The sequence below is a fragment of the Physeter macrocephalus genome, chromosome 1 (assembly GCF_002837175.3).
Source record: "Physeter macrocephalus isolate SW-GA chromosome 1, ASM283717v5, whole genome shotgun sequence".
Lineage (NCBI taxonomy): Eukaryota > Metazoa > Chordata > Mammalia > Artiodactyla > Physeteridae > Physeter > Physeter macrocephalus.
Window position 1 is genome coordinate 39,067,202 of NC_041214.2, and position 27,803 is coordinate 39,095,004.

The 27,803-nt window shown below is 41.8% G+C and overlaps 2 protein-coding genes across 5 annotated transcripts in view; one reads left to right on the forward strand and one right to left on the reverse strand.

Annotated features, from left to right (window-relative positions):
* Positions 1-3,339: 3,339 nt before the first annotated feature.
* On the reverse strand, positions 3,340-7,290 carry DPH3 (diphthamide biosynthesis 3). Of its 2 annotated transcripts, XM_007102252.4 has the most exons (3): positions 7,059-7,280; positions 6,481-6,555; positions 3,340-4,562 (listed from the first exon to the last, which is right to left on the reverse strand). In XM_007102252.4, the coding sequence occupies exons 1-3, from the start codon at positions 7,164-7,166 to the stop codon at positions 4,497-4,499; spliced, it is 249 nt and encodes an 82-aa protein (XP_007102314.1). In that variant the 5' UTR covers positions 7,167-7,280; the 3' UTR covers positions 3,340-4,496. The 2 variants fall into 2 exon arrangements, with proteins under 2 accessions (XP_007102314.1, XP_028345935.1); XM_028490134.2 differs by lacking the exon at positions 6,481-6,555 and having other exon boundaries at positions 7,059-7,290.
* A 241-nt stretch (positions 7,291-7,531) lies between these two features.
* The window catches only part of OXNAD1 (oxidoreductase NAD binding domain containing 1), a 64,729-nt gene continuing 44,457 nt past the window's right edge, over positions 7,532-27,803 (forward strand). Inside the window, exons 1-4 of one of the 3 annotated variants that reach the window (XM_007102254.4) lie at positions 7,532-7,882; positions 18,084-18,240; positions 20,267-20,384; positions 20,696-20,759. In XM_007102254.4, coding sequence (XP_007102316.1) covers positions 20,275-20,384; positions 20,696-20,759 — 174 coding nt within the window. In that variant the 5' untranslated portion in view covers positions 7,532-7,882; positions 18,084-18,240; positions 20,267-20,274. Of the gene's footprint in view, positions 7,883-18,083; positions 18,241-20,266; positions 20,385-20,695; positions 20,760-21,548; positions 21,734-27,803 lie in introns of those variants that run through there. The other 2 variants (XM_007102253.4, XM_028490153.2) reach the window with 2 other exon arrangements.

The window sequence follows — 27,803 nt, forward strand, 5'->3', positions numbered from 1 at the left end:
CTCCGCGGCATGTGGGATCTTCCCAGACCGGGGGAGGAACCTGTGTCCCCTGCATCGGCAGGCGGACTCTCAACCACTGCGCCACCAGGGAAGCCCTAGGGGATAGTATTTTTAACTGTGATTTCTTTTTTATGTGTCCTTTTTTAAAATATATAAATTATTTTCTTATTTATTTGTTTATTTATTTTTGGCCGCATTGGGTCTTCGTTGCTGCATGTGAGCTTTCTCTAGTTGTGCTGAGCGGGGGCTACTCTTGGTTGTGGTGTGTGGGCTTCTCATTGCGGTGGCTTCTCTTGTTGCCGAGAACAGGCTCTAGGCACACAGGTTTCAGTAGTTGCGGCATGTGGGCTCAGTAGTTGTGGCTCCCGGGCTCTAGAGTGCAGGCTCAGTAGTTGTGGTGCACGGGCTTAGCTGATCCGCGGCATGTGGGATCTTCCTGGATCAGGGCTCGAACCCATGTCACCTGCAGTGGCAGGCGGGCTCCTAACCACCGCGCCACCAGCGAAGTCCCTTTCATGTGTCCTTTGTTTTAAACTCTTAAGAAGGAATAATTTGTAAAATGGTTTCCCAATGTAGTATGTAATCATGAGCAATTTGCTTTGTAGGAAGTAGGGAATGGAGTTAAAGCAATCCTAATTACTTACACATGCAGAAGCTGTCACTTCTGTAAGGTGTGTAATTAGCAGCCAGAGTGTGTTCTGGGAAAATGTGATTGTTTAAGCAGGGGGTGCAGCTAGGGGGCTACCCAGATTGGGGCTCTCCCACTGGGGTCATTAGCCCAGCTTGGGCTCTGCGGTCACTTGTTAGGGCTGATTCTATGTCTGGACACAAAGCAAGTGGCCGACTGAGCCCACTCCTGTTTCACATGCAAACAAGGTGTGACCATTGAAAAAACTGGATCCTTCTTATTTTGTGATTATGAATATTCTTTTCCAGCTGAGTCTAGAGGTTCTCAGGTTGGTCTGCACGTTAGAATCACAAGGGAGACTGTACTAATCCTGATGTTCAAGCTGCACCTAGACCAAATAAATCAGCCTCTCTTGGGCAGCACGGTTTTTAAAAGCTCCTCAGATGGTTCTAGTGCATTGCCAAGTTCGAATGCCGGTGCTCAACCAGTGCTTCTCAAACGTTAGCTGCATCAGAACCACCTGGAGGGCTTGTCAAAACCCAAGCCCAGAGAGATGCAGTAAGTGTGGGCAAAGGGTGTCCAATACTTTGTACTTTTCATATTTATTCTAATAATATTGTCAGTGCTCAAAACAATGAATTCCTTTCGGTATTAGAGTAGATAACTTTGTTTTTGCACGTATGACAGGCATTGTGCTAAATGTTTTAGTCATTAGCTAATGTAATCATTTTCACAAGTCTGCTTCATTCTCATCCTTCAGGTCTCAGAAAAGGTGCCAGACCTGAGAAGCCTTTCATCTATTCTTTAGAAAGGCACCTGTATCACATCACGTGGTTTGTTTCCTCCTGGGCCCTAAACACAGCCTGTTCTTTATTTCCTCTCTTCTAGTTGCAAGGAAGCTCCACGATGGTAGAAACCTACCTGTCTTCCTCACTTAGTGCCCACCATGTGGCAAGCACTCCACAGATCCTTGCTGAATGAATGAACCCACAGAGCAACACTGGGGAAAAGGTACTATTACGGTCTACATTTCACAGACCAGGACATATACAAAAAGAAACATGTCCAAGGTCACAGTGGAGAAACTGAGATTCAAACTGTGCCCTAACTAGAGCTGGGCTCTCAAGCCACTGTAAGAACTGATCATCAGTCTTAAATACCAGCCTTCCTTCCCAGGAATAAACTGAACTACTTAGTCAACTCTCTGCCTTTCTGCCGCTTAATTCAAAGCTATTTTTTCCCAAATAACAATAAAAATCCAGAACTGAAACCCATGTGGCCAAACTGTAGAAACAGTGGCAATTTCTTTCCTACTTAAAAACTGTACTGTCCATAACAGAAACCTTACAAAGTTCTAAAGTGGGTTAAAGATTTCTACCTCATATAAAAATCACATTATAACCTTTTAATACACAATGTTGGTATTTAGGGGAAGAAAAACTACATGAAAACAAATGATGTAAATAATCTGGCTTTATTTAGCATGCCAATACAATTTATTCTGGTAATAAATACGTAGTTATCAAAAATGTTGGGTGCTTTCCAATAAAAAGGTTTCTGACTGTGTACACTAAAATATATGCAGAATCCTCTGACATGGAGTTACTGAAGAATGGAGTGTCTTTCTCTGTAATTCATCTTCAGCTCATGTTTAGTTTAAAAAGGTTTCAATTACCATTCCAGCTCCTGCAAACTATGAAGCCTGAAATTATAGTACTGAGTTTAGAAATACCCTGATCCAGGCTCCTAATTGTATGGATGAGGAATCCACTGGCCTTGCCAAAGATTACAAAGCTAGCAAGAGACAGAGCCTGGATTACAACTCAGTCCTCAGAGGGGCTCTGAAATGTCTGTGAAGCTAAACAAGGCATATACACCACACCGAACTCGAGTCATATCTGTAAGACCCTGCTTTTACTTTCTGCTTAACACAGGATTAAGTCCTGATGTGTTCTTTTGCGGTTAACAGATTTAGCAACTCAGCTGCTTTGGAAATGAAATCATTCCTGTTATCACAGATTATCACCGATCGCCAGTGCCGCTGGCTTTCCTCCTGGGACGTTTGGACTTGGGCAACTTTTCTTCCTGCTGTTCCGTGCTCACAGTATAAGTGACATCAGGGATGTCTGTTCTTGTTTGAAATTCATCATCAGTTATCGGTATCTACAAAACCATCAGATCTGAGTATGGGACAGTTCGTTTCTCTCTGTAGCTCATCCCTAACAGTCAGCACACACCCTGCTCTGTTCACCTGAGCCGTCACTCGTTCCAGAGCAACTGTGGATTACTTCTAGGGTGTCAGTGTCCCAAATAGCGATGAGATTTCTCAACACAACAACATGCCGTATGCTTCACATAAGGTACCAAGCAGTTCTGGCATACACTTTTTGGTGGCTTGTCTCAGCCTAATGGCTTCACATAGCCATGCTGTTGGCAGGGGAAAAAAGGCCACTGGCCTCTTTTAATTTAAACCCCCAATGAGTGTGCTGCACATTTCTCAGTTAGTAATAAAAATGCTCACATGCTGGCAAGCTATTTTTCTCTCTAATTGCAGAAACCATTTACAGAGCAACCCACCAGACACAGGTGAGTTTAATTTTATGTACACACAGCAGAGGTGTGTATATAAAGGGACTTTTGGAATTTCTGTGCAAGTGGTTCTATTTCTTGCTATTCTCAGGGCTGTAGCAAAGGAAGACCGATAGCCTATCTTTGTATGTTTCTTTTTCTCCAGGGCAAGAGTGAATGTCTGATGCAGTTGCAGCTTATAGATGCTTATTAGATGTGCCCTCAGGGGTATATTTAATTGGAACAGGCATCTCATTTTTAAGTTCCTCCTCAGCAAATACAAGAGTTGCTGTCGAAGCTTTACCTTTTAGGACTAGTAACTCGATTTGGTGGTAATGCTGAAAGCAGGGCCGCTAGCCATGAAGACTTGACATTAACCCCTACCTACAGTGAAATTTCGTTAGCCTTATCTAAAAACAAATACACACAGGAGAACCCAGATACAGAAATGTTACTTGCTCTGTTCTCACAAAACCACTCAAGCAGTTAATATACTAAAAGTAGGCATATTTTTCTCCTCTGTTACCAATTTCACCTTCTTTGGCTGTTTTTCTTTTTATCTTGTCCTGATTTTCAAGGAACATGCAGAATATTGATAAGGAAATTCCATATTCTTTGACCATTTCACTTTTTGACTTTTCTTCTTAACTCACTAACTTTTAACTCTGGAAAAACTGTGAGCTCAGTATATTTTCTCTTTAACACCATGACCAGAACCCAGTGTATGAAGTATAATGGAAATGACATGCTTAACAGAACACAGACATCTGACTCATGGCCAGCTCTTGAAAACTGGCCTGGCCAACTGAAGGTACAGTCCTGACTGACAACTGATTTCCTTCAGTTTAGAACAGCAGAGCTGATGTCAAACTACAAAGAAAGGGCTGATTTTAATAATCTTAATAACCAACTAAAAAATAAAATCTTTTTTTAAAGAATCCTAATGACTTTGAGGTAGGTGAAGCTGTTGTCACATAATGAAGTAATTAGGTGTAAGATATAAAACTAACAAAATTGAGTGAAAGAAAGCACTGATTTGAAATTATCTTCTTTTAAGTTCAGATGGAAAATTAAGAGCCCATCCAATTCAAAGTTCTAGGCACAAAATCCGGGTACATCATGTGGTGGACTTGCTTCTTCAACTGGAGATGAACTTGGCAGCCGATGGAAAGAATCCACACTCTATGGAACACCAAACTACAAAATGACTGTCCCCATGAAGAAGCCAGTGACTTTGCATTTGATTTTTCCAATTTGGCTCATTCCCCAAAGTTCAGGCTTTGGAATCCTAAAGTCTTCTTCAGCACTTAACTAGCTCTTTGTTGGTGGAAGGGGCTGGGACTGTCTCTCCACACATAAACTGATCCTAAGACAGAACAAGAAATTATATTAATCACGGAGTGTCTGTGTCACAGATGCATCAATGGTAAACTCATTTTGTTACAGAATCAATCCAGCTCTGTTAATCTAAGTTTTTCCTTTGCTCTATCACTTAATTCTTGTTCAATGAGTCAATGCCAGCACCAGAATCATAATCTTAAAAATGTATCAGTTTTTAGTCCTGAATTCATATTTAATGCACCTTATCTTATAAACAAACATGTCCCTCGTCACTACAGAGCACCCATTTCTCAGAAATCACATTTATAAAACAGACGTCACACCTTTTAAGTTTCTGTATTAATTACTATTTGCACTACTACTTCTCCACTTCAATATTTGGTCACTCAAATACCTGCCGTCTTCAAAGTAATTACTTTTTTCAACTAAAGGGATAGCTCTTTATGTTTCCCAACATAGATAATCTGCAAATTAGCTATTTTGTAAATGAAGTTCAATCTCTGATGATTTAGCCTGGTTTACGCCAGCCAGCCCAGGAAATCTCTGCGTCCCAGGTTACCCCTCATCTCCTGCAGTCTGATCCCCGTAAGGATCAGCCTGTATTCTGTCCCTATCGATCTCTGGCTCCTGCCCAGCACCTGGAACCCTCCCACTGTGTTCTTTGGAGTTTATGGTCCACCACCAACACGATGCTCCATATTCTTTAAAATGGCCCTGTGCCTTCTTGCTCTAACACAAGGTTCTCAAGGGGTAGCAGGGAGGAGGTGTTGCTTTTGTCTCTGAGGATATTTGGCAACGTGTGGAGACATTCTGGGTTGACATACTGCGGGGTGCTACTGGCATCTAATGGGTAGAGGTCAGGGATGCTACTAAACAGCCTACAGTACATGATCACCCGATTTAAAATTGCAACCTCTTTTCATACCAGCACTCCTGCTCACCCTTACCCTGTTTTCTTTTTTTCCAGAACACATTTAAATGCAAGAATAAATCAGTAAACCTCTTAAGTGTAGTCTAAATTATAGCCTGCTTATGTCATGAGGCTAAGTGCCTTGTTCCCCCACCTTGCCTATAATCATTTTAGAGTTCATCCTTAAGAATGTTAAGCTCTGTTATATGACAATTATATCTCAAAAACAACAACAACAAACACAAAAAACAAAACCCAGAAAAAAGAATGTTAAGCTTCTTATGATGTTAAGACTCCATTCAAAGTACTGACCAAAAGTTGGGGTAGAGGTGGGTATTTATTTTGTTTTCTATTGTCAATATCCTTGGGTGAAAACAGCAGGACAACTAAAGGCTAAAATGAAAATTGTAAAATTGCAACTATGACTTACATCTCAAACAAGATAATGCAGAGTTCAATGTATAAGCCTGGTAAGAGATACTATACAAATGTTCCCTCAAAATAAGCCCAAGAGCTCTAAACAATTTTAATTGCTTATTAAATAAGGGAGGAATAAACACTGTCAATTAAATAATCTTTATAATTATTTTCCTCTATTTAATAAGTAATTCTAATATTCACTAGATAACAGTACAGTTTTCTTTTTTTTCTTTTTTTTTTTTTTTGTGGTACACGGGCCTCGCGGCCATGGCTCACGGGCCCAGCCACTCCGCGGCATGTGGGATCTTCCCGGACCAGGGCATGAACCCGTGTCCCCTGCATCAGCAGGCGGATTCTCAACCACTGCGCCACCAGGGAAGCCCAGAACAGTTTTCTTTATTGCCTTCTCCAAAGCTAAAAGAGTTAATCAATTTGAGCTTTTAAAATTTTAATTTACTATACAGCTGCTTATTAATGGTTTTAAAAATTTGTCTTAAAAAACATAGCATTTACCTAACACAAGATTAGAAAACATTCTGCACCTACCTATCACAGGCAGACTACTCTAGGTCCCGGCAACCCTTCCCCCACCTTTTAAAATTTGACTCCTTACTTTGTCATAAATCACTTTTATAATGAGAGAGCAGCTAGGGCACGTTGCCACGTCTTCCCCATTCTCCAAATCTTCCTATAACAAAATCGAACACCGCATGGTCAGCATAGTCTTCTCTTGGCGATCTCCTCTCCCAAACCCTCCCACCTCTGTGGGCAAGCTCCTTTGAGGCTGGCCTCCTCACAAGGCATGTGAGGACCAAAAGCATCTTCCAATGCCAGCCCCACTCTTCCCTGGAAGCGTCACTTGGGATAAACACCAGGAGTGTGAGTCAAGGTTCAGTCGCCTCAAAACCGCCGGGAAGACAAAAACATATACCTTCCTCCAAAGGAGTATCCCAGGAAGTGTAAGCTTAAGTTGGGGAGGATGGCGCCGTCCACACCCTCCCCTCCCCTCTCCGGCCCGACTAAAGGCCAGAACCAAGTGCCGCCGACAGCGCAGAGTATCAAATTTGGGGGAATTCAGAAACGGATAAAAAAGGGCGTGTATAACTATGAGCCGTGTGGATCGGCGGCAGGAACTCGGCAGAGCGAAAGCGCGCCTGCTCCGAGGAGTCGCCGAGCGGGTCCCCGAGTTACCTTGGTGATGCAGAAGTTATCTCCACACGGGCAGGGGTAGAAGTACGTCTCCGAGTCCTCGTCATATTGGAAGTCCTCGATCTCCACCTCGTCGTGAAACACCGCCATCGTTACTGGGGCCAGCAGAGGTCTGTCACCTCCGCCGTCCGACCCAGGCCGGGGCCGGTCCAACTTCTAGGGCGCCGGCCCAGCCGGGCGTCGTCGCCGTGCACTTGCGCAGGAATGACCGCTTCCGGCTCAGAGACAATGACGCAACTCAGGGTTTGAAGTCAAACGGGTGACCGGGTAGCGGTCACCATGGAGATGGCGGAGCTAGGGGGCGGAGACACGGGCGGATGGCGGTGGCTGCTCCGTGATGTCGCGCCCCGCCCCGCCCATCGGACGGCAGCGACCAATAATATGTGGGGTTCGCTCGCGCGGCTGCTGTGTCACGTGGGGGAACACCGGAAGCTCTCCGGCGCCGGGGGCGGAGCTTGTCCTTACTCTGCGAGCTGAGTCCCAGAGGTGGCGGCGGCCTGGAGGTTCCTTATTGGGGGGTTGGTTACCTACCTCACGTCCGCGGGCCTTAGAGAGGCCTTAACCAGACCCCGCCGCGGGCGGCGGCCGGCCTAGGTAGCGTCGACCCTGCCCCTCGGCGACGCTGCGGAAAAGCGGGCGCGCTTTTTGAGTCTGAGGTGGCGGCGGGAACTGCTCGGACTCCGGAACGTCCCTCCCTGCTTCCCCGGTGACTGACGAAAAGCTCCCTTGGAATAGTGATTTCACCGAGTGACCGTGAGCTCTGAGCGACGCGTAGCTTGTAGTTCTGGCTGCACTCGGCTATTCAGGTACATCCCCGCCTCTTCCTCACCCTAGATTGTCTTCAAATGCCCTAAATTGTGATGTCGAAAGGACCAAGCAAGATCCGTTACGCAGGTTGAGTTCTAGTCCTGTGTTTGCCAAGCATGTATTGATAATATTATATAACTACAATCAGGTGTTTCGCTAAGTATAATTCTTCCATCAACCCTGGGACTTTAGGTGTTATTCCATATTATTAATCTTTAAACTGAGATACAGAGAGTCACGTATCTTAATCAAAATCACACACCTAGGAAATGAAGAGCCTGTCTGTCCCCAGGCCTATGAACACATTACTTAACTTGCGTGAACCACAGTTTCGTCTTTGTAAAAGAAATGGGCATCAGCATGCAGAGTTACTACCATGAGGCCTTTGTATATCTTAATGGGAAATGCAAATTAAAAGTGATTTGTCTCGAAAGCAACACTAGTGCCTGTCTTGGTAAAACGGGGTTTCATGGGAGTATTGCTCCATTATTAGGCATTTATTCAAATCTTGGTAGAGAAGAAATGCAGTGAGAAAACCACTATTTAGAAGCAGATCTGGGCTCAGAAGATGACCTTTGGGAACTAACTCTGGGGGCTGGACAGTTACATTCTATGGGCCTTATTTCCTCTTCTGACTAAAAGAGGGTTGGATTAGAGATGATTTACAAGATTCCTTTCAGATCCAACATTCTACTTTTGCGTGGAAATTATGAGTTTTACTTGATTTAGCAATCACATTTACGATATTCAGTTTATGTAATACATATGCATAATATACACATGTACACATCCTTATGCTTATTTATGTACACGTGCTCCGACGTTTGCATGAAGCTGCCAATTTTGTGCATGCTGAAGTTCCACCTGGTTTAGCCCTTTTAAAGCTTGAATACCTAAAGGCAGAGGAGTCTTTGGGAGAAAATTTAGAAGTTATGTTAAAGGGATTTGTAGAAGATTATTTCAGAGGCTTCACCAACATTGTATTTTGCCTAATTGGATATCTACCCAGGAGTTAGGAAACATTTGCTAAACTTGTTGAGGGTTAACTGGGATGATTCTGCTCTGAGCAAAGGAGAAAGCCCACATAGCTCAGAGCCCACATAGCTCAGAGGCTGCTCCCTGAGTCTTTGCAAACATGGATACTTCCCAGGTAGCCTCTTGGAGAGAGGAGGACAGAGAGTCTCCAGTGTTTATTCTGTAGTCCCAGTGATCATTTTGAGGTTGGGAACTTTCTTTAGTTCTTCAGTGCTTCTGAGCATAAGTACCTACAAAATAAAGGTGAGCCCTTTTTGAATGTACAGAAATGGGTGCAGTCATATTTGGTCCATGGAACTATAAATTGATAGACCTTTTAGAAAACAGTTTGGATCTATCAAAAACAATTTGCTGGGGAATCTTAAAATCTGAGGTTTGTAATCCTAAAAGTTTCAGGAGTCGTTGGGTAATTTTTCTTTTTAATTTCCTTGTAATTTTCCAACTTTTCTTTGAGTATGTATTACCTCAAATGGAAAAAGAAAAATGAATGAACCACTTAATTAATAGTAATTGACACTGTGTGCCAGGCTCTGTACCAAATGGTTTGCATGCATCATGTCATGGAAACAGCCCAATGAGGTATAGGTATCATTAATCCCATCTTCAACATTGGGAAACCTGAGCTTTAGGGGCTTAGGTTTAGGAACTTACCAAAAGGGGCAAAGCTGGTAAGTGACATTAAGCTATGGTGATCACTCGGACCTGTCTGACCCCAGAAACTAGGCTCTTAATTACCTTCAGTGCCATCTGTGATATGATGGTGCTTGAAGCAGAGCTAGATTGAACAAACAGACCTGGCACTCTGTAGACTGCTGAGATTTTCTGCTAGAGCAGTACTGGTTCCCTTGAGGCCTAGATTTGGGGGTCTCCTTGGCCTTCCATACCACTTTCAGCCTGCCATCTGTTGCCATATCCCTTGTCTGGCCAGAGGTGGCTTCCCATATCGCTTTGCCAGTTTGAGTTCATCCTGTGCTGAGGAAAGTAAAACTGTAGCCAATCCTGTGAGGCATTATTTTACGCCACCCAGCATTTTTTAATAAAACATCACAATGATTACTAAACTTTATATTTATTCCTTAAAGGGAATAGACATTTTATAATATAATGAGACATCTTTGGATTCTGAGAGCGTGACAAAAGCAAGTTTACTCGTTGCTATACAGTCATTTGAGATCACAAATTTATGGTTTAAAAATAATTTTTTTAAAAATTGTAACACTGCTGATTTGGAAAATAACAGTGACCAAAATTCTTAGCGTGAGATTGAATTTAGAACTAGATCATACTTATGTCATAGCAGCTGTTTTTTATGAGTGCTGTTGTAGATCAGGCTAAGGAGTTGTTTATTGGCAATATCAACCCACTGCCTTTCTAGATTGTTTGGCAGGGATAACGTATTTGGGTTGATTTTTAGTGACACTCCTGCTTGCTAGGTATTTCCCTGGACGTTTATTCCTTTCAGCAATCTAGTGAGGTAGTGTTGTCATTCCCATTTATAAATGGGAAGAGGTGACTGGCCTAACTAAGGTCAGAAAGCAGAAAGGAGTCAGATCTGAGCCCGTTCTGCTGATTCTGAGTCGAGCACTCTGTTATAACTTGTATTCCAGTCGGGTCCCGTTACCAAATGCCGGGATCCCCTGTGCTTCCTCACTGGCACCTAGGATTATAAATCAGCAGGTGCCATGCTAGCTCTGTGAGTTTATCTCAGTGCATTCATGCTCTTTGAGGCATTCTTGTTTTTTCTTTCTCTGCTTGCTCACACCTCATCCAGTCTATCAGCAAGTGATAGGGCTCTAATTCCAAAATCTATTCCATGTTCATCTGCTTCTGTCTGAGTTTTATCCTATCTACGCTTAGCCTGGTGCCTTCTAACTGAACTTCCTGCTTCAACTGTTGCCCCTCTGCGATCTGTTCTTTACAGGGCAGCCTGAGTGATCCTTTAAATTAGATCACCTCCCTCCCCTGGTTTATTTAAACCCTTCGGTTGTTGCCCATCGTCTTTAGAAGAAAGTCCGCACCCTTCCTGTGGCCTGCTGTGACCTGGCACGTGTCTCCCTGCTTGACCTCATCTCCTGTCACTGTCCTTGGCTCACTGCTCTCCATTCACACTGGCTGTGCTTCCTCTACCACACCAGGCTTGTTTCTGTGATGGGGCCTCGCTCCAGTGCTCTGCACTTAACGCCTGCTTGACTGTCTCTTCCTCCTCATTCGGGTCTCAGCTCTGATGCCTCTTGAGAGAGACCTTTCCTGATATTCCCCCACCTACCCCGTCACTCTTATTTCCTTTATCACACTCATTGTAATCTGTGTCTCGTTGATTATCAGTTTATTATTATCTGTTGTAGACATTGTGATAAAAGCCTCATGATGGCAAAGGCCTTGTGTCTGGTTGTTTATTGTGTCTCCATAACCTAAAATAGTGCCTGGTGCCTCAGTAATTGTTAAAGAATTTGAATGTAGTTATTGAACAGAAACTAGTATCATTCATTTTAAATCTTAATCTGTTGCTTGCAGTTCATTGCTTAAATGGATATCTGTTTTATTTAGCATTTATGATACTTTTCTCTGTTTTAAAAATAAAATAGCTTTTTGGTGAGATAAGGCCCATGAGGATACAAATATTGATGGAATATTCTTTCTTGTATGGTTTTGAAAATTACTTATTATGTTAATTTTTTATGGTTAATTAATACATTGAATATATAAAACCATTAGACATAAATTTCAAAATATGGGTAGTTTTTTTCTCTTTTTGGTATTTTTTGTATTTTTTGAATGTGGCTTTGTTTTTTAAAAAAAAATTTTATTCAAGTATAGTTGATTTGCATTGTTGGTTAGTTTCAGGTGTATAGCACAGCGATTCAATTATACATACATAAGTATATATGTTCTTCAGATTTTCCTCCCTTATAGGTTATTACAAAATATTGAGTATAGTTTCCTGTGCTATACAGTAGGTCATTGTTGGTTATCTATTTTATATATAGTAGTGTGTATATGTTAATTCCAAACATGTATTCCTCCCCTTCTTTCCCCTTTGGTAACCTTAAGTTCATTTTCTACGTCTGTGTGTCTGTTTCTGTTTCATAGATAAGTTCATTTGTATCATATTTTGGATTCCACATATAAGGGATATCATGTGGTTATTTGTCTTTCCTTGTCTGACTTCACTTAGTGTGAAAATCTCTAGGTCCATCCATGTTTCTGCAAATAGCATTATTTCATTCTTTTTTATGGCTGAGTAATATTCCATTATATATATATACCACATCTTTATCCATTCATCTGTCAATGGCCATTTAAGTTGCTTCCATGTCTTGGCTATTGTAAATAGTGCTGCAGTGAACATTGGGGTGCATGTATCTTTTTGAATTATGGTTTTCTCTGGATATATGTCCAGGAGTGGGATTGTAGGATCATATGGTAGCTTTATTTTTAGTTTTTTAAGGAACCTCCATACTGTTCTACATAGAGGCTGCAGCAGTTTACATTCCCACCAACAGGGTAGGAGGGTTCTTTTTTCTCCACACCCTTTCCAGCATTTATTATTTATAGAGTTTTTGATAATGGCCATTCTGACTAGTGTAAGGTGATACATCATTGTAGTTTTGATTTGCATTTCTCAAATAATTAGCAATGCTGAGCATCTTTTCATGTGTCTTTGGCCATCTGTATGTCTTTGGAGAATTGTCTATTTAGATCTTCTGTCCATTCTTTGATTGGGTTGTTTGATTTTTTGATATTGCACTGTATGAGCCGTTTGTATATTTTGGAGATGAACCCCTTGTTGGTTGCATTGTTTGCAAATTTTTTATCCCATTCTGTAGGTTGTCTTTTCGTTTTGTTCCTGGTTTCCTCTGCTGTGCAAAAGCTTTTAAGTTTAATTAGGTCCCATTTGTTTGTTTTTATTTCCGTTACTCTAGGACAGTGGCCCCAACCTTTTTGGCACCAGGGACCGGTTTCATGGACGACAATTTTTCCACAGACTGGGGTGGGGTGGGGTGGGGTGGGGGGATGGTTTCGGGATGATTCAAGTGCATTACATTTATTGTGCACTTTACTTCTATTATTATTACATCATAATATATAATGAAATAATTATACAACTCACCGTAATGCAGAATCAGTGGGAGCCTTGAGCTTGTTTTCCTGCAACTGGATGGTCCCATCTGGGGGTGATGGGAGACAGGGACACCCGAAGTGTGTTGCTTATGTCCACTCTACTCCGTGATCTCGTTTTGGTTGCTGTCCCTGCAGAAAACCCTGCTTCACAAGGATAGGATGTTGGAAATGGAAGGAGGCTTTTCAGTGCTTTTGTGGCAATCTCAGAATATCCCGCCTTGACTTTAATCCAGAATGTATGGAGATTTGAAGTTGACTCAAACATACTTTTAAGGCCACCGTCATTTGCGATCTCAAGCAGTTGATTCTCTTCTAGCATGGACGAAGTCGATTCACCTGGCTTATTCACACATGGGTCATGGATCCATACCTTCCCGGTTTGGGAGTCTTTTGTGGTTGGGAAGTAATGCTCAGACTCTTTTGAAAGCTGAGATAGGTGATCATGCACTAGCTGAGAGAAAGAAGGCCCTGGCTCAGTCTCTTTCAAAATCTCTGGTAATGTTTGAAACATGTCAAAAATCCCAGTGTTCACTTGTCACCCCCATAATTCCAGTTTGGCTTTGAATGCAGCCACTTTGTCTGCCAACTTGAACACAGTTGTCGTTCTCCTGTGAAGTGACAGATTGAGTTCGCTGAGCAGGTTGAATATGTCACACAAGTAAGCAAGTTTTGCAACCCATTCTGTGGCACTGAAATGTAGTGCCAGTGGTGACTGTTTTTCTAAAAGAAATCTGTGGAGCGGCTCTCGTAACTCAAAAACTGTGGCCAGTGATCTCCCTTTAGAAAGCCATCTCACTTCTGCGTGTAAGAGAAGACGTGTGTGCTCTGTGTCCATCTCCTCACAGAGCTGCACAAACAGATGTGAGTTAAGGGCATGTACCTTAATGTGGTTGATAATTTTAATCACATCCTGCAAAACGTTAAAAGTTCAGGTGACATTTTTCGGCTAACCAGCCTTTCTCTATGGATGACACAGTGCGTAGACTCACATTCATAAGTGACCTCTTTGACCCAAGTGGTGAAACCAGAAAGCTGTTCAGTTGTGGCAGGTGCTCCGTCCGTGCATATACTGACACAAAATGACCAATTCAGGGCTTCCCTGGTGGCGCAGTGGTTAAGAATCCACCTGCCAATGCAGGGGACACGGGTTCAAGCCCTGGTCCGGGAAGATCCCACATGCCCATGTGCCACAACTACTGAGCCTGTGATCTAGAGCCTGCGAGCCACAACTGTTAGGCCCATGTGCCACAACTACTGAAGCCTGTGCGCCTAGAGCCCGTTCTCCACAGCAAGAGAAGCCACCATAATGAGAAGCCCACGCACCGCAACGAAGAGTAGCCCCCACTCGCCACAACTAGAGAAAGCCCGCGCACAGCAATGAAGACCCAATGCAGCCAAAAGTAAATAAATTAATTTTAAAAAATGACCAATTCAGTTTTCCTGATATATCCTGATAAGTCCAAAGAGTTGAATAGTTCTGCAGCTGTGGTGTTGGTTGGCAACAAAAGTGCGCATAACTTATCCTCATGCACATCCTTCTGAAAAATATATTGCACAAAAAACAAGCGTTGTTGCCTTGTTGTCAACAACAGTAGATTCGTCAACGTGGATTGCATACCACGGTGACTCATTAATCCTCTCTAACAATTGTGTCTCAGTATCCTCTGCTGCTATTTCATCAGTTCATCTAGTTATGGTGCTAGCTGCAAGAGGAGCACATGCCACCTTTTGAACTGCAGCCTCTCCTAAAAGTTCACGACACATGTCCTTAGCAGCAGGCAGGATCAGCTCTTCACCAATAGTAAAGGGCTTCTTAGCTTTAGCAATGTGGTTGGGCACTAAGAATGATGCTCTCAGTGCACACACATTCGATAAAGTGGTGGCCTTCAATAATTGCTTCTGTTCTTCGTGTTCATGTTTTTTTCTTTTGAAAAACTCCAAAGGCTTGTCTTTTAATGCAGGGTGCTTGGTCTCCATGTGGCGAAGCAGTTGAAGGTTTCATGGCTTTGTTGGATAGCTGGTTGCCACATATTACACAAAGCAGGCTTGGAGAATGTGAATAACCTGTTGCAATGAACCCGTAATTATGTAGGACTCTTGGTATTTTCTTTTAAATCCAGCTTTCTTTCTGTTGGCAGTCTTAGAGCCTTCTGCTGTCTCATCATTGAGTCTTTCCCCATTTTCAAAGAAACTCTCCAGAGACCTTTGTTTTTTATGCATTTTGGCTAGGGTTAGCTTGTGGGCTTACCAAAACTCTGACTGAGACAAGTGCGCAGTGCGGGAAAGAGGCACAATGGAAGTGGTAAATAAAACAATGGGTGAGCCACGTGTGGACTAAATAAGTGTCGGATTCTGACTCAAAGCCTGCCACTAGATGCAGCTGTACAGTTGAAGTACAGCAGCTCACTTGCCACTATAAAGCCTGCCACCAGATGCAGCTTAATTGTCAATTGTCACTCACTGATAGGGTTTTGATATGAGTCTGCAAGCAATTGATTTATTATGGTCTCTGTGCAGTCAGACCTCTATGCTAATGATAATCTGTATTTGCAGCCGCTCCCCAATGCTAGCGTCACTGCCTCAGCTCCACCTCAGATCATCAGGCATTAGATTCTCATAAGGAGCATGCAACTTAGATCCCTTGCATGCACGGTTCACAGTAGGGTTCGTGCTCCTATGAGAATCTAATGCTGCTGCTGATCTGACAGGAGGTGGAGCTCAGGCGGTAAAGTGAGCGAAGAGGAGCGGCTGTAAATACGGATGAAGCTTCGCTCACTCGCCCGTTGCTGTGCGTGCGACCTGGTTCCCCCCTGCTGTGCGACCTGGGGGTTGGGGACCCGTGCTCTAGGAGACAGATCTGAAAAGATATAGCTGCAATTTATGTCAAAGAATGTCCTGCTTATGTTTTCCTTTAGGAGTTTTATGGTACCTGGTCTTACATTTAGGTTTTTAATCCATTTTGAATTTATTTTTGTGCATGGTGTTAGAGAACGTTCTAATTTTGTTCTTTTACATGTAACTGTTCAGTTTTCCCAGCACCACTTATTGAAGAGACTGTCTTTTCTCCATTGTATATTCCTGCCTCCTTTGTCATAGGTTAATTGAGCATAGGTGCATGGGTTTATTTCTGGGCTTTCTATCCTGTTCCATTGATCTACATGTCTGTTTTTGTGCCAGTAACATACTGTTTTGATGACCATAGCTTTGTAGTATAGTCTGAAGTCAGGGAGCCTGATTCCTCCAGCTCCGTTTTTCTTTCTCAAGATTGCTTTGGCTACTCAGGGTCTTTTGTATTTCCATACAGATTTTAAAATTTTTTATTCTAGTTCTGTGAAAAATGCCATTGGTAATTTGATAAGGATTGCATTGAATCTGTAGATAGCCTTGGGTAATATAGTCATTTTGACAGTACTGATTTTTCCAATCCAAGAACTTGGTGTATCTTTCCATCTGTTTGTGTCATCTTTGATTTCTTTCATCAGCATCTTATAGTTTTCAGAGTACAGGTCTTTTATCTCCTTAAGTAGGTTTATTGCTAGGTATTTTTTTTTTTTGATGTGATGGTAAATGGGATTGTTTCCTTAATTTCTCTTTCTGATCTTTTGTTGCTAGTGTATAGAAATGCAACAAATTTCTGGGTATAATTTTGTATCCTGCGACTTTACCAAATTCATTGATGAGCTCTAGTAGTTTTTTGGTAGCATCTTCAGGATTTTATTTGTATAGTGTCATGATTATCTGTTCCTTGCAGTTTACTGTTTAAATGGATATATGTTTTATTTAGCATTTATGATACTTTTCTCTGTTTTAGAAATAACTTTGGTGAGGTAAGGCCTATGAGGATACAAACATTGATGGAATATTCTTTTTTGTATGATTTTGAAAATTACTTAATATATGTTAATTTTCCGTAGTTAATTAATACTGACATTGAATATATAAAACCATTGGACATATTTCAAAATATGGGTAGGTTTTTTTTCTTTAAATACCTATTGCTTTGGAAGGCACTTTGAACACAATTTGATGAAATACCCTTCTTTTTACCAGTAGGTGGCGCTCTTGGTCATGGTTACTATTGTTACAAAACAAGATTTTAGAATTTTAAAGAGAACAGCTTTTAAAAATTAACATTTCTTTGTTTTCCAGTTCATTTGAGCAGTAGACCATTCAAACAGCATAATCACTAAAATATGTGTCTTAGATGAGGACAACTTATTGTAGCAGTAGTTGTCCAAAACATTGAGCAGAACAGGGTGTCGGTATGTACCTACTTATCAGTTAAATTTTATCCGGGAAGTTGACCCCAAGTGACATGTAACTGTATCATTCCAGCCATTGAGCTGGTTGTTCATGGGGTGGATACCCTAAGCAGCAGGAGTTACAGACAGGCCTAGGAAGATGAAAGAGAGAAGCAGCAAGACAATCAGACAAGAAGAATGGAAACAGGAGGAGGAAAGGGGGTCTTTGAGAGTCGGCTTTCTTTGCGGTGATGCTTGCTGATTGCAGTGAGCCTTTCCTTTTGCCACTAAGAGACAGTGCGGGGCTTCTCTGGTGGTGCAGTGGTTGGGAGTCCGCCTGCCGATGTAGGGGACGCGGGTTCGTGCCCCGGTCCGGGAGGATCCCGCGTGCGGCGGAGTGGCTGGGCCCGTGGGCTGTGGCCGCTCAGCCTGTGCGTCCGGAGCCTGTGCTCCGCGACGGGAGAGTCCACGGCAGCGAGAGGCCCGCGTAACGCCCAAAAAAAAAAAAAAGAGACAGTGTGTTTTTGTTGTTGTTGTTGTTGTTTTTTTGCGGTACGTGGGCCTCTCACTGCTGTGGCCTCTCCCGTTGCAGAGCACAGGCTCCGGACGTTCAGGCCCAGCGGCCATGGCTCACGGGCCCAGCCGCTCTGCGGCATGTGGGATCCTCCCGGACCAGGGCACGAACCTGTGTCCCCTGCATCTGCAGGTGGATTCTCAATCACTGCACCACCAGGGAAGCCTTGAGACAGTGCTTTTTAATTTTCCCCAACATCGTTCTTATATGTTGTCTCTGCCGTTGCAGGAACTTTGTGAGAATTTCAGTATATGGGAGCACTGTCTGTGTTCCAACTGGTGTATATTCCAAAGGTCTCAGTGTAAATGCAGAACCATAATATTGCATGTCAGTCAGTCAGCCAGCTGTACTCTTAATGACTCCTGAACTCTCATGGACTCCTAAAGTAAGTTTTGCCTTCTTTCTTTCAATGATTTATGTACCATTTTTGGTTTAGTACATTAAAAGAAAAACTACGTGTAGTAGTCTTACATGAGGTGAAAGAGGCCTTATACGTATTTCATTTACTAGAGAGAAAAATAGCGAGTAGCATGTTTATCCACAGTGATGCTGCATGGTAAGAAATAGATCTTTTGTCGAAAGACTAGTTATGAAACAGTGGCTTTTTGATATGATTTGGTTATAACTGAATAAATTACATATGACTGATATCACTGCTCAATTTACTTACTTTTATTTATCTCTTGTCTCTGTCTTTTAAATGTAGGCTCCCTAAGGTCTTTGTTTTGTTCATGTTTGTATCCCCAGGACCTGCCATGTGATGGGCTTTAATAAATATTTGTCAAATGAAGGGCTAAATTAATGAATGTGGAGTAGGAATGCAGCACACCTCACTTGAATATTTTTCTAACACTGTATTTGTTACAATTAATTTATGTAGTACCTTCCAAAGAGCTCAGGAAATAGAGTGTTCCAATACATTTTCTTTTTTTTTTTTTTTTTTTTTGCGTTACGCAGGCCTCTCTCTGTTGTGGCCTCTCCCGTTGCGGAGCACAGGCTCTGGACACGCAGGCTCAGCAGCCATGGCTCACAGGCCAGCTGCTCTGCAGCATGCGGGATCTTCCCGGACCGGGGCACGAACCCGTGTCCCCTGCATTGGCAGGTGGACTCTCAACCACTGCGCCACCAGGGAAGCCCTACATTTTCATTTATTCTCAAGCTAACTGAGATAGGAAAGGACAGATATAAATGGCAATATAACGTGTTAAAAGTGGCCATCTTAGGCAAAGAAATATTTTTAAATTGGCAGAGGAAAACAGAGTGACAGGAATCAGAAAAAAATGTATCATTTGACTTCCAAGCAGTGCTTTTCCTGATAGGCCAGTAGTTTTTAGAATTTGAAATGTTGGAGAATCTTTCTGGTTTTTTTTTTTAACTTGTTATTGAAGTGTAATATATAAACAGAAGTACATAAATCCTAAGAGGACTGCTTCATTGAATTTCTAAGACTTGATTTTTTTTTTTTTAGAGCAGTTTTAGGTTCACAGCAAAACTGAGGGCTAGTAGAGGGATTCCCCATACACCGCCTGCTCCCACACGTGCATCGCCTCCCCCAGCATCCACATCCCGCACCAGAGTGGGACAGTTGTTATAAGTGATGAACCTGCACTGATACATCATAATCACCCCAAGTCTAACACCACAGCTCACTCTTGGTGTTGTATGTTCTGTGGATTTGGACATATGTTTAATGACTTTTGTCATTATGGTACCACGCGGAGTATTTTTACCGCCCCAAAACTCCTCTGTGATTTGATGAATTTTTTTCAAAATGAAAATACCCATGCAATCAGCATTCATATTAAGAAAAGACATTGTCATTGGCACCTCACCTGGAGTAATTACTAACTTGATTTCTAACTGCGTAGATTCGTTTTTTCTGTTTTTGTACTCTGTGTGACTGACTTCTTTGAGTCTGGCTTCTTTCATTCTTTTCATTTACTGTGATATTTGTGATACCTATGTTACTGCATGTAGATGGAGTTTGTTTATTCTCATTGCTGTGAACCTCAGAAAATTTGTCTGCCCCTTTCACTTTTATCTAACAAGAAATATTAAAGACTTATGCGGTGCTCTGGGCAGAATATAATTATTAGGCAGTTATAAAATCTACTGTCCTCTTCTGTAATAGCAGAAGATTAATCCCATGAGTTTGGTCAGAGATTTTGGAAACTAACAGAGAACACGAATATTTGAACACCAGTAATTACATACGTATGTGCTGTGGAGATTTGAATCAGTTGTATGTAGTAGCAGAAATTTTGTCAGGGTGAAGTTAATTGTTTTGCAGTTAGATCAGCTCATAATATCAGCAACAAAAATCCAAACTCTTCTTCACTGGCCCCTAAGATAGTCTGATATTTCCCTACTTTTCCTTAAAATATTTTAACTTTCAGTTTGTTGTTTCCCAGGAAGCACGATGGCTGTCGTGATTCCTGCGTTGCTGCGAGGCTTTGTGGGGGCCATCTGCGTTCAGTCTGTTTCAAGGAGACTGACACCCAGTGCTTTGCGCCACCTTACTCTAAGCAGGTGAGTTGTCACCTTCAGTGTCATTTGAGGTTGATTTTCAAAAAGACCTGACCTGCTGATGATCATGGGAGGCATATCGTAACATCTTGCTTACATGTGCATGCTGTCAGTGGATCGTTAAGCTTTAGTTAGATGTGCAGATTTTCATGGGCCACTTTCTGGGATCTATGATGTTATATTGTATTGTGGATAGTCATGCTGTTGCTTTCCAGCTACAGGTATGACAGGTATTGGATAGTCACGATAATTACTAGTGTAATTAATTTTCAGGAGGATAATACTTAATAACCTAATTTTACTTTCTATTGAAGCGTAATGAAATCCAAAAGGAAAACTGATCACTTGGAGAGAACTGCAGATGTCGTTCGCCGGGAGGTTTGTATCTTGGGCCAGGGCAGGTTCTCCTTGCTGGCAGTGTGCACGCAGTTAGGACTGGCCTACTGAGAGGGCATTACATGAGCTTGATCCCTGTGAAGACAGTCAGGGCAAGTTTGTTATTTTTCTCTTCGGAAATTTTCTGAACAGGGCATATGACAACTGATTTGAAAAGATGACAACAAAATACTCAAATTGTTCCCTTTAAACTTGGAATGGATGGATTTTTTAAGTAAATAAATAAATAAATTTATTTGTTTATTTATTTAATTTATTTATGGCTGTGTTGGGTCTTTGTTGCAGCGCGCGGGCTTTCTCTAGTTGTGGTGAGCGGGGGCTACACTTCGTTGTGGTGTGTGGGCTTCTCATTGCGGTGGCTTCTCTTGTTGTGGAGCACAGGCTCTAGGCACATGGGCTTCAGTAGTTGTGGCACGTGGGCTCAGTAGTTTTGGCTCGCGGGCTCTAGAGCACAGGCTCAGTAGTTGTGGCGCACAGGCTTAGTTGCTCCATGGCATGTGGGATCTTCCCAGACCAGGGATCGAACCCATGTCCCTGAATTGGCAGGCAGATTCTTAACCACTGCACCACCAGGGAAGTCCTGATGGATTTGTTTTTGATGAAGGGAGTGTAGCAGCAATGGAGGGAACTATCCTCACAGGCATAAGGTTTAAGGTTATATTTTAGGGATAGAACTTCTTTTAGAGCCTACATTTTATGAGTAGCTTGCTTTTTTCTTTTTTTTTTTTTTGGCACCATGTCTCAAAGTCCTTGTTCTTATCCCTACTTTAGAACAACTTCCTATATCATCAAAAGGGAGAAAGCACTAACATCTGAGAAAGGAAGGTGGACGAGCTCTTGTTACCCCTTCCCATGTGCAGATATTTTTCTCCATATTCAGACCATAGAAGGGCTAATCCACCAACCCGAAGGGGTGTGGAGGGCTGGGAAATAAAGGATCCTCACCCTTTATCTCCGTGAGTAACCCCATTTTCTTTTAAAAGTGTCATTTGGATATTTGATTTTGCTTTTGATTGATTCTTCATGTATTTGGAAATACTTAGCTTAGTTTTGTAAGTGTATTTAAACTAACAGTTAAAAAACTATTTCATATAAGGAAGGATTATACACTTCTTTAAACGTGGTCAGAAATTGCATTGTCGCATTAGTTTAATTTTTAGTGTTAAGAGAATATACTTTAATGTAAAAGAGTATTATTTAGGCCCCACCCTCAAGCTTATTCTACTTTCAGAAAATTGCTTTGGGGCCAAGAGTGGTGTGTTTGTGGATTCAGCTTTAAGCCAATGTGTTTTTGAGGAGTTTATGTAAAGTAGTTCAGCATAATATATTTATGGCTGTGTGGGAAAATATGCTTTTCCCACTGATGATAAATCTGAAAACAGTTTTTTTTGGTTTGTTCAACACACAAAAATGCTGACTCTGTAAAAGTGTGATTTGTTAGAATTTTTTTTTTTTTAAAGTGAAACCTTGCCAGCTTTGAAGAAAAAGCAGTTTATTTAACAGGTTTGGACTGTACTCTCTTCTGTTGTATTTTGAGGCAGGTAGAATTACGAGTTGGGTTTGGCAAACTTTTCATAAGGAGCCAGATAGTGAATATTTTAGGCTTCCAGGGCCGCCCTGTCTCAGTTACAACTACAAAACTCTGCGTTTGTAGTGTGAAGATAGCCTTAGACAACATGTAAACAGATTGTTGTGGCTGTGTTCCAATAAGACGGCATTCACCAGAACACTCAGATTTGGCCTGTGGGTCGATTGTAATTTTCCAATCCCTGAATTCAAATTTTACAGGGCAGAATTTCTGAGACTTCTGAGGGGTTATTTTGAGCCAACTTTAAGAAAACTGTACAGAAAGTTAATGGAAACTCCAGTAGTGTGATTGAACAGTTGAGAGTTGTAATGCCTGGAAGTCAGAGAATTACAGGGTAATTCCAGGCATGGTATCAGCTAGGTGGGAGATTTTCCAGTTGCAGCTCCCCTCCTTCTCTGTTTCTCATTTCTGCTCCTCTACCACACAGAATGAGAGTGGGGTGCTGGGCGGGGAGCTGGATAAGCCAGGTGGTGTCTGGAACCACGACCTTAGTGGTGTAAGGTCATCAGGGTCTCACCTGCATCCCTCCAGAGTGCAGCTCCTAGCCATGGAACAGGCGCTCAGCTTGGACTTGTGGAAACGACCAGCACCTCTGGTCAGGCCAGACCACCTTCTCCTCTCTTGTCTGCAGACCCTGCCTTCCCTTTGTACGGCTAGCATACTGCACAGAACTCCCCATGCACCATTTGCCCTTCAATTCCAGCCTGTGAGGCAGCCTAAGGATAGCCTGGCATCTCCATGTTACAGCAGAGGCAGCAGAGCCTGGGGCCAGAGGGAAGCTCCAGGTCTCTGATTCCTAGGCCAAAGGACCCTGCTGCTTCCTAGAGTGGGTCCAGAATGGAGCACTCACCCGCCTGGAAGTGTCCTTTCCTTACTAGGCCTGGGGTTCCCTCTGGAGAATTTACTAAATGACCATATTGTGATGTTAATATCTCTTACTTGGGGCTGTAACTGTAAGCTGTCTGGAGTCCTGCTGATGAGGGAAACTGAGCTCTGAACTGAATGACATTTGACTGTGATGCTGTGGCTAGGACTTACAAAACTATGTTGAATAACAGTGGCAAGAGTGGACATCCTTGTCTTGTTCCTGATCTTAGAGGAAATGCTTTTAGTTTTTCACTGTTGAGTATGTTTGCTGTGGGTTTGTCGTATATGGCCTTTATTATGTTGAGGTAGATTCCCTCCATGCCCACTTTCTGGAGAGTTTTTTTTATCATAAATGGATGTTGAATTTTATCAAAAGCTTTTTCTGCATCTAATGAGATGATCATATGGTTTTTATTCTTCAGTTTGTTAATATGGTGTATCACACTGATTGATGTGCCTATATTGAAGAATCCTTGCATCTCTGGGATAAATCCCACTTGGTCATGGTGTATGATCCTTTTAATATATTGTTGGATTTCGTGTGCTAGTATTTTGTTGAGGATTTCTGCATCTCTGTTCATCAGTGATACTGACCTGTAATTTTCTTTTTTTGTGGTATCTTTGTCTGGTTTTGGTAGCAGAGTGATGGTGGCTTCATAGAATGAGTTTGGAAGTGTTTTTTCCTCTGCAGTTTTTTGGAATAGTTTCAGAAGGATAGGTGTTAACTCTTCCCTATTTAAATTAAATTAAATTAAATTAATTTTTTTATTGGCATATAATTGCTTTACAATGTTGTGTTAGTTTCTGCTGTACAGTGAAGTGAATTAGATATATGTATACATACATCCCCTCCCCCTTGGACCTCTTCTCTAAATGTTTGATAGAATTCGCCTGTGAAGCCATCTGGTCCTGGACTTTTGTGTTCTGGAGTTTTTAAATCATAGATTCAATTTCAGTACTTGTAATTGATCTGTTCATATTTTCTATTTCTTTCTGGTAGTCTTGGGAGATTGTACCTTTTTAAGAATTTGTCCATTTCTTCTAGGTTGTCCATTTTATTGGCATGTAGTTGCTTGTCGTAGTCTCTTGTGATCCTTTATATTTCTGTGGTGTCTGTTGTAAAGTCTCCTTTTATCTTTTCAAAGAAGCAGCTTTTAATTTCATTGATCTTTTCTGTTTTCTTAGTCTCTATTTCATTTATTTCTGCTCTGCTCTTTATGATTTCTTTCCTTCTTGGTGTTTTGTCCTTTCTCTAGTTGCTTTAGGTGTAAGTTTAGGTTGTTTGAGACTTTTCTTGTTTCCTGAGGGAAGCTTGTATTGCTATAAACTTCCCTTTCAGAATGGCTTTTGCTATGTCCCACAGGTTTTGGATCATCGTATTTTTGTTTTCATTTGTGTTTAGGTATTTTTTGATTTCCTCTTTGATTTCTTCAGTGATCTGTTGGTTGTTTAGTAGCGTATTGTTTAGCCTCTACGTTTGTGTTTTTTGCAATTTTTTCTTGTTGATTTCTAATCTCATAGCGTTATGGTTGGAAAAGATACTTGACATGATTTCAGTTTTTTTAAATTTACTGAGGCTTGCTTTGTGGCCCAGCATGTGATCTGTCCTGGAGAATGTTCCATATGCACTTGAAAAGAATGTGTATTCTGCTGCTTTCAGATGGAATGCTCTGTAAATATCAATTAAGTCCGTCTGGTCTGATGTGTCATTTAAGGCCTGTGTTCCCTTATTGATTTTCTGTCTGGTTGATCTGTCCATTGATGTAAGTGGGGTGTTAAAGTCCCCCACTATTATTATGTGACTGTCAATTTCTTTTATTTCTGTTAACATTTGCCTTATATATTGAGGTGCTCGTGTGTTGGGTGCATATATATTTACAATAGTTATATCTTCTTGGATTGATCCCTTGATCATTATGTAGTATATTTCTTTGTCTCTTGTAACAGTCTTTATTTAAAAGTCTATTTTGTCTGATACGAGTATTGCTACTCCAGCTGTCTTTTGATTTCCATTCGCATGGAATACCTTTCTCCATCCCCTCACTTTCAGTCTGTATGTGTCTCTAGATCTGAAGTGGGTCTCTTGTAGACAGCATATATATGGGCCTTGTTTCTGTATCCATTCAGCCAGTCTATGTCTTTTGGTTGGAGCATTTAATCTGTTTACATTTAAGGTAATTATCCATATGTATGTTCTTATTGCCATTTTATTAATTTTGGGTTTGTTTTATTAGGTCTTTTTTCTTCCTTTCCTCTTTTGTTCTCTTCTCGTGTGATTATCTTTTGTGTTGTTTTTGGATTTCTTTTTCTTTTTCGTGTGTATATCTGTTACAGATATTTCATTTGTGGTTACCATGGGTTTTTGATATAGCAGTTTATATATATACATGATTGTTTTAAATTGCTGGTCTCTTAATTTCAAATGCATTTCAAATATCCTGCCCTTGTACTCTCCTCCTCATGATTACTGGTTTTGATACCATATTTGTTTGTGGATGATTTCCTACTTTTACTATATGTTTGCCTTTACCAGTGAGCTTTCCCCTTTCATAATTTTCTTGTTTCTAATTGTGGCCTTTTCTTTTCCACTTAGAGAAATTCCTGCAGTATTTGTTATAAAGCTGGTTTGGTGGTGCTGAATTCTTTTAGCTTTTGCTTGTTTGTAAACTTTTGATTTCTCCGTCAGATCTGATGAGAGACTTGCTGGGTAGCATATTCTTGGTTTTAGGTTTTTCCCTTTCATCTCTTTAAATATATTACGTCACTCCCTTCTGGCCTGCGGTGTTTCTGCTGAAAAATCAGCTGATAGTCTTATGGGGATTCCCTTGTATGTTATTTGTTGCTTTTCCCTTATTGCTTTTAATATTTTCTTTTTGTCTTTAATTTTTGTCAGTTTGATTACTTTGTGTCTAGGTATGTTCCTCCTTGGGATTAATACTTTTTAAATTGTACTAGTGTACTTCTTTTAGAAGCCTATGCCTTATCCTACAAATGCCTTATGTGTATTGTTGCCTGTTGTTTACAAAGCCCTCAATTAGACAATAAGTTGTTACTTGATTCTCACAGCCACCCTGGTACTTATCTCCATTTCACAGATGAGGAAAGTAAGGTTTCAGAGATTTAGGTAGGATGACCCTGCTTTCTGTTTGCCTGGGGTAGTCCTGGCTTATAACTCTTCCTCTGGTATAATTGTCAGTAGCACCCCCTTTCACTCTCACAAGGGCCCTGTTTTGGGTGATAAATTACATTGTTGGCCTAAGTTTAAAGGACTTGTTCAAGTAAATGGAGAACTCAGCCCTTGAACTCAGATCTTTGTTATCAAATTGGTCTTTCTTTCTAATATAGCAGAGGATCATGACACTTGATTTAGACAAAGTTCAATTGAGCAACAAAATGGGAGGTAAATTTCACACAGCCTTATCTCTGTTCCAGATTAAAACTTCACTTAGTGTTACTGGGCATAACAAACGGGAGAGTTACTACTGACACAATAAAACCAAATGACTGGGCTCCTGGGTCAGAGACATTTGGGGATCCTATGAGTCCCATTGCTCGTTATTGAGTGCTGAGAATCTGCTTGACTTTGGGTTTTGCTGAGGCTTGGATTTGAGTGGAATAGGCTGCTTAGTTGGAGAGCTGGATCTTGTTCTGAGTTTAACTCTTACACTTCTCTGCTAGTCATCACCTGTACATTTGGGGAAGATTGTGTGCTGGAGCAGCCTTCTTCAAGTTGGGAGGTGGTGGGGGGGAGTCTTTTTAATATGGAATGTATCCCAGCAATTGGACAGCTAATTTGCTTCGACTGATGGTCAGAGAACCTTTTAGAGATTATCCAGATTGAGATGAACAGTACTTGGTATTCATGGCACTGTCAGCTCTGACAGAGCAGAGTGGTGGGGAGACCTCAGGCACCTGCCACCCAGAGGCAGCTGGGGGCTTGTCGGGGGTCTGGGCCCCAGTCTCTTGGAGAATCTCCCAGGGGGATACAGTCTGATGGCCCTCGCAGCTGGCCTCCAGCTCCTCAGGTACCCAGCACCCTGCTGTGAGTGGAGGCCTACGAAGAGGGAAGCCACTGTAGCCACAGAACCTGGCATAGTGCTGACATGACATAGGCACTCAGTACCTGTTTCATTGAGTAGAATAAACAAGTTACTCCCACTGTGGACAAAGAATGTCGCCTGCCCATTTCAGTAAACAAAGGATATTGGGGCCATCAAGCCATCAGCCACTGTAGCCACCATCCCCCATGGTGCACCCTGAGGGGATTCAGGATGGAGAAAAGCAGGATACTGGCCCTAGATAACCAAGGTGCATATCAAAGGAATGATTTCAATAAGCTCAGACTCTTGCATCTTCCCATACATAGAGAAGCACTACATTCATTAACTTGAGATGTCTGGTTTTTCTTTAATTAGCAGTAATCGATTGCTCTGTCCAATGGTCGATTGCTTGGGTTTTTTTCTTTTTTGCAGAAACTCCTATACATCCTGGCTCCTCCCTTACCTCTTTGGAACAGTATCTCAGAGCTATCTGAGAGGCTGTATCCTAGGCTTAAGTCCTCAGTAAGTCCA